This window comes from Primulina eburnea, chromosome 1 (genome assembly GCF_022965805.1).
Source record: "Primulina eburnea isolate SZY01 chromosome 1, ASM2296580v1, whole genome shotgun sequence".
Lineage (NCBI taxonomy): Eukaryota > Viridiplantae > Streptophyta > Magnoliopsida > Lamiales > Gesneriaceae > Primulina > Primulina eburnea.
In genome coordinates, this window is record NC_133101.1 from 2,430,250 (window position 1) to 2,445,608 (window position 15,359).

General features: G+C 32.3%; 2 protein-coding genes across 4 annotated transcripts; one reads left to right on the plus strand and one right to left on the minus strand.

The window, feature by feature from the left end:
- Nucleotides 1-384: 384 nt before the first annotated feature.
- On the minus strand, nt 385-5,061 carry LOC140808837 (E3 ubiquitin-protein ligase RGLG3-like). Its single transcript, XM_073166174.1, has 12 exons — nt 4,905-5,061; nt 3,408-3,685; nt 3,204-3,288; nt 2,976-3,116; nt 2,763-2,876; nt 2,133-2,232; nt 1,966-2,043; nt 1,781-1,886; nt 1,515-1,642; nt 1,151-1,283; nt 1,009-1,065; nt 385-879 (listed from the first exon to the last, which is right to left on the minus strand). Exons 2-12 carry the CDS (start codon nt 3,648-3,650, stop codon nt 796-798), a joined length of 1,269 nt encoding a protein of 422 aa, XP_073022275.1. The 5' UTR covers nt 3,651-3,685; nt 4,905-5,061; the 3' UTR covers nt 385-795.
- Nucleotides 5,062-9,466: 4,405 nt separating this feature from the next.
- LOC140808905 (histone deacetylase 19-like) lies at nt 9,467-15,099 on the plus strand. 3 transcript variants are annotated; one of them, XM_073166289.1, is made up of 8 exons: nt 9,467-9,599; nt 11,019-11,554; nt 12,170-12,610; nt 12,968-13,198; nt 13,434-13,504; nt 13,593-13,650; nt 14,599-14,727; nt 14,812-15,099. In XM_073166289.1, exons 2-8 carry the CDS (start codon nt 11,027-11,029, stop codon nt 14,926-14,928), a joined length of 1,575 nt encoding a protein of 524 aa, XP_073022390.1. In that variant the 5' UTR covers nt 9,467-9,599; nt 11,019-11,026; the 3' UTR covers nt 14,929-15,099. The 3 variants fall into 3 exon arrangements, with proteins under 3 accessions (XP_073022390.1, XP_073022468.1, XP_073022546.1); XM_073166367.1 differs by lacking the exon at nt 9,467-9,599 and adding an exon at nt 9,801-9,954; XM_073166445.1 differs by lacking the exon at nt 9,467-9,599 and adding an exon at nt 9,989-10,010.
- The last annotated feature ends 260 nt before the right edge of the window (nt 15,100-15,359 follow it).

A 15,359-nucleotide genomic window follows, 5' to 3' on the forward strand; every position in this document is an offset into this window, starting at 1 on the left:
AGCATGCCAGCCTCAGATAATTTTAAATCCTGACTCCGCCCCTGGATACACGCGCACGACGAAACGATCCTTTCCAGATAAGGGGATGAGGTAGCGGCAGGGAGAATGTAAGAGTTAGGAAAGAAGGACAAAAAAAAAGGCGGCACAATGCATTTTGAGGATAGCAATATTTTTGGTTCTCACCGTGTTAAGTCTGCACTTCATGCAGAGAGATGTCTGCATTCGTCATGAATTCTTCATACGTCGAGTGTGCTCACTTTCTTCATTGTTAATGGTTCCACCTCCTCACCACACCTCTTGGAGTCTCGCCCCAGCTCGTTTTAATTTATGGATCTGCTCCGAGGTTGACCACAGTGTCGTGTTAAGCATCATATAGGCTGTGAGTAAAACAAAGAACAACTAGACTCTGTGATGCATATCAAATGAATGAATCATTCATCTTTGTACAAGTGCTTAATTTCACTCTAGTAATGTGCAGAAACCTTATCATATCACTCTTTACAAATCTCAACTTCAGCGAGGAACTAATTTCACTATAAAACTTTTATATAGCATTATTCAAAATATATCACAACAAAAACTTAAAGCAGAGAATGTATCTAATTTCCAAGCAGAAACACATCTTCACTCCCAATCTCTGGATGTCCACTCTCACGGTTGACGTACCGAACAATCTGCAAGTACACCTTGGGTATAAACTTATACAGCTTCGAGTGTTACAAGAATCCTGTTTTCACTAACTTTTAATGTCAAGAATCCAGTCTTAATTGGCCCTTCAGCCGACAAGCAGTCCCTTTAACCAAAAAGTCTAAGCCGTGTGGTTATAGGCTCCCGGCACATGGGACACGAAGATAATGAGACACCACAATCCCTGCATGTCTGAAATTTTCCAAAAAAGTGACCGAATGAGAGATGGCTTTCATTCAAATTGTGGTATACATATACATATATCCACACACACACACACATAAATTAAGATGAGCGAAAATAGGTGAAAGGTTCTCATACCAAATGCCCACATCCAAAAGCCATGTCTTTCGGATTTGTCAAGCAGATCGGGCAAACCTTAATATGAAATACAGAGTGTAAAATGAAACATTATGGAGAATGTTAATAACATGATAAAATCTAAACTGAGATAGAAGTTCACTTGCTCAGTTGATGGTCCTGATTCGATGGGTTCCAATTTTATAGATTCTTGACGTGACTTTATAGCATTGTCATGGTCTATTACTTCACGGGGAGGAGGAAGAGTTTGTCTCCTACAACCTGCATTATGTTTGCTTCACAAGGGAAAACACAAGAATGGACATAACTTATTTAAGATATATAATATACAGAATAATGAGGTTATGAACTCTAAAGTCCTTCATTTAAAATTACATTGTTGTCGGCTGTTTAAAATTATTTGAGGGAAGCACAATTAAACTGGATCCAGAAAAATAAAATAACAAAATATGGAATCAAAGAACAATTTTTGAAGATACAAACTCATAAAAATTTTGGAGGCTTACTGTTTGTATTGAAGGGTCAATGTTGCTCTATACTGAAATGGTATTTCCATGAGAGCAGCAAGAGCAAAAGCTGATTCCTTTTTAGCCGCGTCTGACTCCTCTGACATTATTTTTGTGAAGTTGACAAACTGCGGCACCATTTATTAACATTTATGCAATATAAGAAAACTCTATTTCATGTTTGACACAAGTACAGAAGATGATCGACAGTTTTACGGCTGATAATGGATCAACTAGTGTTAGCACTTTCTTATATTGATGAATACCTGGAAATTATCGAATGCTCGTTGAGGAATGTTGTCATCAAATCCTTGCATTGCATCCCAGGGCCCGTCCCCCACACCAATTAGAATAATAGAAAGAGGATATTCACTATATAAAAACATGTTATAAGCTAAAGTTAAGAAGATGTATTAGAGCATGCAATAACTTGTTACCAAACCATGTTTACCTTGCTGCAACTATAGAGTTGATGGTTTCTTGTTCTTGAGGACTAAATCTTCCGTTTGGTGTATCAGGACTTCTAGTAGACCTAATTCCCGATAAAGATGATTTAACAAATGGTGGGGAGCAATGTGTGTATCTAATGTCATTAGCAAGAAAGAAAAAGGGAAATGAACCTGTCCATCTGCAATGATAACGAGGACATGGTACTGAAAATTACTTTTCTCCACCATATCAATAGCAGCATCGATTACGGGTGCAAATGATGTTGGACCTATTTGTCAAGTAGTCAAAACGAGAACAAATATTGTCTATTTTCACATGGAATGACAGGTCATACTTTTCTAAATTCATGGTAAAATATGTATATTATGTTCTGATATTAGCTAGTGATTATTGTTAATTGCCATAAATATTACGTGATGCACACTAATTGTTAGAAAGGTGCATAAATAATTCAATTCGATTGATCAATCTTCAGGCCTCAGGGCAGAAGTTTTGAAGTTATGAAAAAATATTTTATGGTCTAGAGAATATTCGGATATCCAATAATGTAAGAAAAAACATTTGCATCAAGAAATATTTTAATATAGATACTAGCAAGACGGAACAACCAAGTTTATCTAATTCTGAAATTTCAAATAAAAAATTAGAACATCACCACGAGTTTATATCTAAATCACCACGAGTTGCTAAGATTTGGAACTTACACAGAATTAAATAATTTATCCCTCGACAGCATCAGATAAAAAGTTCGACCATATTCTTTAAACAAACATCACAACATAGTGAATAGGTAGGTACCTGATAACTTCAAATACGGAAGAATTTCTTTATATCGCGCAAGAACTTCCTCAAACCCGTTACAAGGTCGATGGTCAGGGTAAAAGCTAAATGCGTATCGATCGTGCGTTGTAGCTAGTAAGAAAAAAACATGCTTCTGCTTATAAATATAGTTACAAAAACAGTATCTCTATTACCAACAATGAAGAAAAAAGAAATGAAAGGAAAACTAACCATCGCCAAATCCAAAACAAGGTATCAAATTATCCTCATCGAAGGAAGATAGAGTTCGTCCAATGATAGAAATGGCTTGCTCATAAGGATTTTGTGAGGTATGAATCGAATGGAGGCTTCTCCTGTTGAATGAATACTTCCCTAAAACCATGGTTAAATTAAAAGATTATTTTCTTCGCTAACAAAGCACTGAAAAAAGAAGCATCTTTTATCTGAATATCTGTCAACCTGTCCATTCATTGCTCTTCGTAAAATCAATGCCAAGAATTAAATTGGATGATTCCAGGCCAGCCTCTCTTAACGCATCTATAACCTGGAAACATGGCAAACAAATGTAATTTTAGACTTTCAAACGAACTCTCGGGATCATAAGGCATGGTGGAAAATAATCACGTTCAATTTCAAGACTAGCAACATGGAAAAAAGATCCACCTCTTTCAAAGAGTTGAAATTATCACATATGGATGAAGGATGTTGTTTCTTTGTGTTGTTAGCATTAACCGAAGCTCCAGAATGTGTCGGATGATGATGCGAATAAGTTGTGTCTGTTGAACTTTGAGTGTGTTCAGAAGATCGAGGTTGATGGTCGGTATCAACAGGGTAATCTTCATGCACATTCAATTGACGTGTAAAAGTTTCATACGGTTCATCAGGTGATGATTCACTGTTACCCATATAGTGGGGCTATTATCCCTACTTCCCTGATAACTCTGCATAAATGAAATTACAAAGGCATGCGAAGAGCTGCTTGATTAGTCTCAACTGGGAATAAAAAAGATTTGATATGTCAAACAAAAAAATATTGCACCCCAGCCCAATTCATATCTTTCTACCTTCAATTATGGCAAGCAACAAAATGTTATTGATTGTAAAGAAGGAAAAAAGCACATGGTTGGAACTTGGACCAAATAGAAACCTATGAGAAACTTACATCCTACATTTCGTTAAATTTAAATTGTATACGTGAAAACTATATGGGCTTGGCAGCTGTATCTTTGCAACTGTTAGGTCTCTCAGCTGTATCTGAAGATACAGCAGCATATACTACAACCTACACGAACTATAGGCAGTCCATTCAACTCCAAAGAAAGAGGTAAAAGGTTCCACCAAGAAAGTTCAAAGAGATTCTACAAAAAGGGAGTTGAAAGCAATGATTCGTTGTGTCGTACATTGAATAAAAAAGAAGTTAGAACGTCATTAAAGAGATTTTGATGAATGTATATTCTACTCTATAAGCCACATGAGGATCAACATGTTCCAACTGCTTTGAAATCACCCAAAACTATGAAACAAAATCCCACAACTATTTTTTTCTATAACCGGTTCAAAAGTAAGCAGAAAAAAGGAAAACAAAAAAACAAAAAAATCAAATTAACTATTTTTATTTAGCCTCCACAAACAAATCAATCATGAAAGAGATAACAAGAACTAATAAACAGAAAAAATAAATAAATAAATCCCCTCCACCTTCAGTCTTAACTTTAAAGTTACTTCCTTTTACTTTTGCTCCATCTCCTTTCCTTTCTACCAAATTCCAGAACTTTATACCTCAAAGTACATAATTCAACATAGCAGCCACTCAAAGAACCAAGAAAGTTCGATTCAATTTATTAGGCACAAACTCTTGTTTCAATTACATGAGAAAACAAATATTTCCCACCCCTCGCAAAAGGAAACCAGAATTCAAGGATCCCATTTCATATTTCAAGAAAGTTTATAATATCCCCCATACATCGAACGGGAAGAGCCCATCAAATATTCCATTTACAAATATTTACCATAAAAAAAAGTTAACAGCACAAATAATTGAACCTCTCAAGCTGCAAATTCAGAAAACACTGGCCCTCACTTAAAGCACAATCATTTGAACAGGAAATCAGATATACAAGCATGAAGTAACACACAGGAAAAAGGGAGAGACGCGATCACCTCCAAGATTTGAGATATTGACTTGCAGGTTTTATGGGTCTTTTCTGCTAATCCGTTTGTAAAATTAAGAAATGTCAAAACTTTTAACAGGAGAGCGGCTTACGTTTAATAGTTTGGCAGAGTGGACCAAGAAGCCAATTGCCTCACGTTTTATAGTTTGGCCGAGTCGACCAAGAAGCCAATTGAGGCAATGGTCAATTACAATGTATGTACGTATCAATTAATATTTGAGACCGAATATACCGTCAATATAATTATTAATGTGATTATTTCAATTAGATCGAGCGAGGTTTATTCATTTAATAGATTTTATGATTTTTTTTAATGAGATAAATTTGATAGATTTTTATTGACTTTTTTAAAAATAGTATGTCTTTTGTGAGACAGTCTCACAGATTTTTATTCACAAGACCGGTCAATCGTGTCATTATTTACAATAAAAAATAATATTTTGACATACAAGTAATATTTTTCATGGGTAACTCAACTAAAATATATGATCACAAAATTGACATGAAATACTGTCTCATAAGAGTTCTTCTGTTTATATGATATCACAATTTTACGATAAGATTTTTACATATTTTTGTAAAAAAATTCTATAGAAATATGATAGTAAGAAATTAATTGAAAATTCTAAAAAAATCAAAAAAAAAAAAATCAATTTTTAATCAAAAAGTTAATTAAAATTTTAAATTTTATTTATTAAAAAAAATATTATTACTTACAGTTCGATGAGTCAATAATATTTTATTATTTTCTTATATTTAGTGTAATAATTTTATTAAAAAATTCATAATTATAATTTAAACTTTATAGAATTTCAAAACTAGAAGTCATAAAATAAAGAAATAAAATTTAATTTTCAAATAACAAAGAAAATAAATTCTTTTATCAAAATTATACCATAATTTTGATAAAAATAAATTATAGCTTAAAATCTTAATTTTTATTTTATTTATTTTATCAAGTTGTTTTGAGATTATTCATTTATTAATAATCAAATGATATTTTATTTTTTTGGATCATTTTTTAACCTGAAAGGCAAAAAAAGAAAAGGTTGAAATCCACATATCTGATACAAGAAAAAACCTTACCGATAGCATAGCTCCCTAGCCTCAAAGAGATAGATACGTAACTCTTTTTTCGTAAAAAAAAAATAATAATAATTAGATAGTGCTAACTGCTACGATACATTCCGAAATATTGTAAAGGTAAATAGCTCTTTTTGGGTTTATTTCATCTTATTTATGTGGACATTATCCTCATGATAAGATGGATGATCAAGATTTACCCATGCATATATATGACCCATTTTTTTTTTTTGAAATTGTATGTGTGTCAAGATCTTATCCGTTGAAATGAAGTAAAGATAATACTCACAGAGATAAGATGTCAGCTACACTTTTTTGTCCCTTTTTCTATGTCTATCTGAGGACCTCTGTCAATGTTTTGGTATGTTCAAACTTGCCTTTTGCTTCTTTTTTTTTAAAAAAAATTTCGCCTTTTTCAGTTGGAAACATCACCTATCCCATTCTATGATATTGAGAATCAAGAGGTCGTACCCGTCCAATCATAAAGAATCTACAGTTCCCACAGTGGTACTGAGGTAGAAAGTTACAAGGCTTTTCATTGTTTACTGTGATACAAGAAATAGTTAAATAAGTAAGACCGTTTTAGGGAAGTTAGTAATCTACTATATCACGCCCATTGAAAGGAGTCATGTCGTCTTAGTCTAAGATAGCGTGAGTTGCTAGTTTTTATAATTATTTAAAAAAATTATAGTTAGATTGCGCGATTTGATTTTTTTTAATTTGACTACCTAAATTATTAAGAAAAAATAATTAAAATTGGTGTGACATAGTGATGGAATGTATCACGATCCGTACAAATCACGTCCTGCGAAACCAATTACCACATCCTGCTAAATAATGTGTTTTTGACCGAATATTGAAATTTTGCTTTTATATAATTGATGAACGTCTTGATTGAACATTTACCATCATATCATCATTCTTCGTTGGTCTGGATATAAATTTTGAAATGTATCATTCATTTTGTTTTATCGTTCTTCGAATAATTTCAATATGAATTTAAGAGTGATGTATGAATTGAAGTGGTGAGAAACAATTAAACATGTATTTTTTTTTGGTGTTCGAACAAGTAAAATATATTTAATTATTGGAGCAGCTCAATATCAGTCTCCACTTCAACATATGAGGTAGTTATGCTCTCAATTAAGTTTGTCTTTCAAGACTGATCGAAATCGATAATCTATTTATTTATGAATATATTTTTGCAGATAAAATATTGCTTTTTAACTTCTATTTGAGGTAAATATTAATATAAATTCCATGAATTAATATTTGAGTATGAATTATGATATTAATTATTATCTTACATACTGAAATTATTACATAACTGATTTTGCAATATTTACAAAAATAATAATAACTAAAAAAACACGTAATGATTAAATTGCAAAAATAAAAAAACTAACATATTAAAATATTCTAATATAAATAATAATTTCATTTATAAATTTAATATTAACATAAATAATTTTTCTTAGTATACATACCTTATATTGAAGATGAAACAAAAATTTACTGGCAAAACCAAAAAGCTTAAAATTAATTAAAAATTTCCTTGAAGTTATGAAACATATTAATTCAAAATTTTACGGGAATTTTACGAGTGAAGAGATTAATGAAAAGAAAAATGATGAAAAATGCATATTTTTCGAATTTATAGAGAAACAGAGTTGCACATGAGATTTAATAATATCCCAAAATAATTATTTAGGAGGTTTGTAAAGGATTTTACAAAAATAATTTCCTTGAAATTATGAAACAGATTAATCCACGTTCTACGTTCCTCGGTGGTAGTGACCGAGACGTACAACTTCAACTGAAGTAACTTGCCTTTACAAAAATAAAAAAAATTTTGCAAGTGAGTTGGCTTGACTTGAACGATATTATCACGCCTACTCAATTGACGCGATACTTTAGTTTCGTAAATACTTTCATTTTTACTTTATTTTATTAAATTATTAAAATAATTATTAAAAAATGTTCCAATGTTATAGGTTCACTTTAATTACAGAAAAAAAAATGTTCCAATGTTATAGGGAAATCAATTTTAAAATTCAAAAATTTTGATGATATTAAAATAATAAATTATTAAATGATCAATCAGGAAAAAAAAATGAAAAATTTGAAAAAAAAAAAAAAGAAAATGAATATATAAATATATTTTGAAAATTATAGAAAATGATAAAGATAAACCGAGATGAGAGAAGAAGAGAAGTGAAGAAAATAAAATAGAATAGAATAAAAGAGAGGTGATGTGAGATGAAATGAGAAAGAGACAAAGAGTTTGTGTATAAGTTAAAAGTTTTATAAATCTTAAAAATCCATTCGAATCTTTGGATTTAAAATCAAATATAATTTTTGATAATTTATAGTTGTATTTTAAGATTTATTGTTTGTATGTTAATGAATTTCATAAAGTTACTAAAAGTCTGCTGAAAGTTTGAATAGATCTAGAATTTTTATAGAGTTTTTAAAATTTTATGTTGGATACCACTTGATTTTCTTAACTTTGAATATTACTAGTCTTTTATAGAGTATGCAAAAGTCTTGATTGAATATCTCTGGACTTTTAAAATCTACAAAAGTCATTACAAATTATCAAATCTCCTACAATAAATACATCCCCCTGAGTTACGTACATGTAATGGTTGGATAACGAATCTTCAATCCTAAAATAAATAAGAGTAGATATTTTGTGAGACAATATCACAGATATTTATTCATGAGACACTCGACCTTATCCATAATTAAAATAAAAAGTAATATTTTTTTATGAATAACTCAAATAGAATATACGTCCTAAAAATTGCCACATGAGACCATTTTACATGAATTTTTGTGAATAAAAAATACTAATAAATCTTGACATGCACTCACGTAGAGAATAAATTATAATATATAGTATAATTTTATATATAACAAAATATTTTGTAAATATAATGAAGTTAACGTAATTATATAGTATAATTTTATATATAGCAAAATATTGTGTAAATATAATGAGGTCAACATATTTTTTTGTTTAAGGTTAATGTTAGAATTTTTTTAATTTAATTTTTTTTAAAAAAATATCAATGACATTACGGGAAATGGTATTTGACTCAATTAGTTGGTATTATGGTCCAATCTTTTATAATATAGTATTGATTTTAGTTAATCAATAGATTAATTAATATATTTGATTCTCGTTAGCAATAACAATAATCATCTAAAAATAAAAATATATAAATAAATAATTTATATGGCATCAATATATATATATATATATATATATATATATATATATATATATATATATACAAATATATATATATATATATATATATATATATATATATATATTTGTATATATATATATATATATATATATATATATTTGTATATATATATATATATATATTTGGGACGGAACAAATATTTAAGGAAAGCACAAAAGTTGGCAATAAACAGCCACCAAACTCCGTGCAATTTTGAAACCAGCGGCCGAGCCCCACATAACCCACCTGGCAAACTCTATATATATGAGCAGAACAAATTCTGAGAAAATTCGTAAAAAAACCCTTGCACAGAAATCTGAGGTGACGGCAACTTTCTTCCTCAGGTACCCTCTGTTCCATCTTCTCTGTCGCTTTCATCTCATGAATTTCAGATTTTTTTGTTTGATTTCACTTCCCCAAGTGCAGCAGAAATGGGTTCACACTTATTTTTTTGGTTTACTTCATTGGAAAGGAAGAATCTGATTCTTGTGAATTTCGGTTAAGAATTGAGATAAGACCAATGCTGCATTTGGGGGGCACCCAATTCGGGGAAAAGTGAGCCCATCAAATAAAAGTTGAATTTTTTTGAAGTTTTTTGTGGAATTCGATCGGAGGATTCGAGTTCTCTTTCTCCTGCATGCGCATGCAAGTGTTGATTGTTTCATGCATGAGTGGTTTGATTTCGTGTTTTAGTTAGCGGTAACTTTCGCGCAAGACTTTTGATCATCGTTCTATGTTTTATACTTCGTCAGGAGGTTTTTCGATGTTGGTCTGAGTTTTTTTCGATTATTTTGTGTATGTTTGTGAATAAATCCTTCCTCCTCTCTGGGTTTGTTTCAGATTTTTTTGTTTTGGTGATTGAGACATTTGACGACTTTTTGGTTTTATTATATTTTCACTTGCTAAATCCGAACAAACAACACATACTTTAGGTGTTCATTTAAAGGAAGTTCTCTGGTAGGGTATCTAACTATTAATGATCCCGAGATTGGTTTAAGTGAAATTCTGGCCTATGTTTCCCATGAAAAGTTAGTAAGATGATAGATGGAAGACCGTTTATTTTTCATTAAACTTGTATGATCTTGGAAAATTAATTCGTGGGGAAGAATTATGGACTGATTTGTCATTCGGAAGCTCTTTTCCTAATGAGCCAAATAGAACACTCTTAACGAATTTAACAAGTGGAGGCGTTTTTCGGAAAACACAAGCTTGATTGAAAGAGTAACTATAATTGCCCCTTGTCGATTCGTAAATTAATGAAAGCGATCAAATTGACAGTATCTGTTATATTTCACAACCGTATAACGGTATAAGAAGCACTTAGCAAGTTGGAGACGAATGGTTGAGACGCAAACTGACACGTGTTTTAATCTGAAAATTCATAACCAAACTTGTTTAGAACACATAGCACGATAGACTTGCTTTATCATTTCTATTTGTTGAGATTTTAATAACATTACAATCACTAATAGCCTCCCAAAAGTTGCCTACATCTGAGAAGTACAATAAGAGAAACACATGAATGAATCTTTTAAAATTTATAGCGTGTGACGGAAGGTTCAATGATAGAATCTTAAGTAAAAAACCAGTTCCATTTCTAGACAAATTATTGTTGATGTCGCATTTTCGACAGGTTTGGCAACTTTTGGTTTTGAGACGTAATGAATAACTGGAATCTCATTCCTTTTGCTTCGCTTACTTTACCTCCTGTTTTTAGTTCCTTCAAACTGAGAGTTGCCTTTGCATGTTCTTTGAATCTGCAGATTAGGAAATGGATACTGGAGGTAATTCTTTAGCATCTGGAGCAGATGGGTCCAAGAGAAAAGTGTGCTATTTTTATGAGCCAGAAGTGGGAAATTACTATTATGGGCAAGGTCACCCAATGAAACCTCATAGAGTTCGGATGACTCACTCTCTTCTTGTCCATTATGGGCTACTTCAGCACATGCATGTTTTGAAGCCTAATCCTGCTCGAGAGAAAGATCTCTGCAGGTTTCATGCTGATGATTATATCTCATTCTTGAAACGGGTCACCCCAGATGCACAGCAAGACCTAGCCAGGCAGCTGAAGAGATTTAATGTTGGGGAAGATTGCCCTGTTTTTGACGGTCTTTACAACTTTTGTCAAACTTATGCTGGAGGATCCATTGGAGGAGCAGTGAAATTAAATCATGGACATTGTGACATTGCTGTGAATTGGGCTGGTGGCTTACATCATGCAAAAAAATGCGAGGCTTCTGGATTCTGCTATGTGAATGATATTGTTCTGGCAATTTTAGAACTCCTCAAAACTCATGAGGTACACCCACTCAGTTTCTGTTATTAATATTACACTTGATGAGGAGGACTGTTCATACTTAAAATTGCTAATATATCTGTATCACTTGCTGTTTGTTGGATAAGTGGAATATGTGAAGGCAAAACCAAGCTGCTCATGTTTCTCGGACACAACTAAAACTAAATTTTAAAATTCGGAATGTACCTACATTTTGGTGATAAAAGTGAGAGAATGTATTGGAAACATTAAGAAGTTTGAGAATCAGGACATGATCTTGATCATAAATTATGCAACACGTTTGAAGTTGCTATTCTTATTATGGTTAGATCTGTTTATGTTATTTGCCTTTCGTGATGATTGGCTAAAACATTTGATAAGAGAGGTCTGAAAAATTGATACCAATTGAACTTGACATGATTCTTAACATATGTGAAATACTTGCCATGAAATAAGCCATTACAAAATTTAATTTTTTATATAAGACAGTGATTTCCCCGTGCAGCATTGATCTCATTATGTTTTTTAATCTTCTTAACCGCTGTTTTTTAATATTTCAGCTTTTGTTAATGTTTTCATTACATTATTTTTTAATATCTTTCAAATTCCTTGGTCATTTAATATATTTTATCACTGCAGCGTGTTTTATACGTGGACATCGATATTCACCATGGTGATGGGGTTGAAGAGGCTTTTTATCTCACTGACAGGGTCATGACTGTTTCATTTCATAAGTTCGGAGATTATTTCCCTGGTACTGGAGACATACGAGATATTGGATATGCAAAGGGGAAATATTATGCTCTTAACGTTCCATTAGATGATGGAATTGATGATGAAAGCTATCAATCCTTGTTTAAGCCAATAGTTAGTAAGGTGATGGAAGTTTTTCGGCCAGGGGCAGTTGTCTTACAATGTGGAGCTGACTCCCTATCTGGGGATAGGTTAGGCTGCTTCAATCTTACAGTTAAAGGTCATGCAGAGTGCGTCAGGTTTATGCGATCATTTAACGTGCCACTTCTTTTGCTTGGGGGAGGTGGCTATACAATTCGTAATGTTGCTCGTTGCTGGTGCTATGAGGTACACCATGCGTATTAAGTTTCCACGGTCTATAATGTTTGTTAATAGACAAACTTTTACAGGTATGCGGAGAATGTAATTCTAAAACCAGATTTCATCTCGGCGGATATACATTTTGTCTTATTTTTATGATATAAATCATGTGAACATAATAAGACCATCATTGTAAAATTGACCATATGTTTAGAAGCCAATTTGTTCATATTTGTGTTGTTTCTAGATTTATTCCTCAATTATTGTTATTCTGAATCATATTTCTTTTCCATGTACAGTGCTTTCTTTGGCTGAAATGTAGAGTTAAAGAAGTTCCGTTTGTTGTTTTGATGTTCTTATTATACGTTTTTATTTCATGAGCAGACAGGAGTGGCACTTGGAATTGAGCTTGATGACAAGATGCCTCAGCATGAATATATAGAGTACTTTGGCCCTGACTACACTCTTCATGTTTCTCCTAGTAACATGGAAAACAAAAATACTCAGGATTTGTTGGATGCAATAAGAGCAAAGCTTCTTGATAATATCTCAAAACTCCAACATGCACCTAGCGTACAGTTCCAAGAAAGGCCACCTGACACCGAACTTCCAGAGGTTGGTTTTTGTAACTGTCTACTTGTTCAGTTATAAGCATCTTTTACAAAACACTTGACTTCTTGTAGAACTTATTCCCATATTAAAATCTGTTTATTTTCTTTAGTCGGTATCTTGTATTTCATAACTTCCCCACCAAAGTAATTTTCAAGAAGAATACCCAATCTTAAGTTTGTCGTATCCACAACAAGAGGTGATGTGATGATGCTAGTTCATACAAATGCATTGTGTATAGGAGGATGAAGAAGAAGCTGATAAAGATGAAAGGAAAGATTCCGAATCTGATGTTAATGCTGTTTGTGAACGGTATACTTTTATCTTCTCCACTTCTTTTCTATTCCACATCCTATTTATTTGAATATTTCTTGCAACAATCATCATTATATCCATACAGTGAGTCATTGCCTGACAGAGCGAGACAGGAATTTGTTGAATACGAGGCAAAAGATAAGGTATCTTTCATTTAACTCTATTTTTATGTGCGATATTTTCTTCTTCTGATATAATCATGCTAGTAGCATTACCTTACAAATTGATAAGACGTAGCCAAAGGCATATGCCAAATCGATTGCAACTATGAAATCTGCCTGATTTTGTTTAGCAACATATACTCATGAGTGATGTGTCATTTTGTTTGATGTAGAGACTCTATATATTTAGTTTGTCCACCAGTGGACAAAGGCCACCCACCCCACACACGAAAAAAGAAAAAGAAATCTCCAAGATAGTTTTGTGAAGTTTTCATGGGGGTGACGCTGTATAGTCATTTGAACATCATGTCTTTTATTTTATTTCTTTGGTTTTTAAGTTGCAACTATTTCTCGTTTACTTAGTTCTTGTGGTGTTAAATTAATTTACATTTCATTTTTGCGGTTTGCCCCTACTTTATATTATGCATTTTCTGTCACTACACTATAAATGTGTGTGGTATCAAACCATTACTGTTTTTTGAATAAAGATCAGAGGCGTTTTGATTAGTTTAAGCACATTCCTTTGGCAGTTTCGAGTTGTAAATACTTTCCTCCCCTGTGGTATGAATCTAGGTGCATCCCAGGTGGCCTTCGGTGTTCTTTCCTCTTGGAGGGCCTTGTTGGTTGTCGATAAAGAATTCCCATTTTACCACTCTGAACGTTTTCTATCAAGCTATTGTGATGTTCGCCAGATAACTTATTCCTGTTCCATATTGACTTGTGACAATAGTTTGAGAAAGTTTATAAGATTTCACATAATGGATTCATTGGTAATATGATTTAGTTATTTTTCCTTGCTACCACCAGCAATTATATTCTTCTTCTCGTCTCTTTTTGGGCTGATCTCTCTCTTTAGCTGTTGTCGTGTGCACAAGATTATTGGATAATATCATTACAGAACATTACATCTATTTTTCTCAAAATTTTCAGAATGATATGGCTGTTGATGAGCCTGCTAGTGTGGTGGACTCAACCATTATTGAGGCGCCAAGCTTGAAGGTATACCATGCTCGTTCTAGAGATTTCGTTTCTACATTCACTGAAACGGAAACCTTGAAGGTATACCATACTCCAACGTGGTCCCTGATTCAATATATTTGCTTCATTGTTTAACAATTCGAATGACGTGCTAATCTCTACCAGGCTTGCAAATTGGCTGAAGCAACAACCACCGTTGCAACAGATACACCACATGTAGAGGCCAAACAAGAGAACTCGGAAAGGCCGAATGATCAGCCTGAGGAGATGGATCAGGAATGATCAGTTAAATTGTTGTTCATGAAAACCACATAAATTTCAATAACTTCTGAAGTTGTGTAATGCTTATTTTGGATGCAAATGGTACTTTTCTCTGAGAAATTTTGGGGATGTGTATAATATTGTGTTATGTGTATTTGTGGTGGATATAATAACTTTATATGCAAATACTAATTTTCAGTATGATATTTTGGGCTATGCTTGTCACTGAGATTCTTTGTTCATTGGCAAATTGGTGGGAGCAAATCGATAAAATTTTTTTTTTACAAAAATGAAAAATCTCTTTCCATTGAGTGCGAGTGTGTATTTCTTTTTTAAAGAACAATCTGAAAATGAAAATTTTCATTTGCTAAATTATTAAGCTACTCTTTTTTTATATCAGTTTATTTAATATATAATATTATTTAATATATAATATCAAGTATAATATAAAT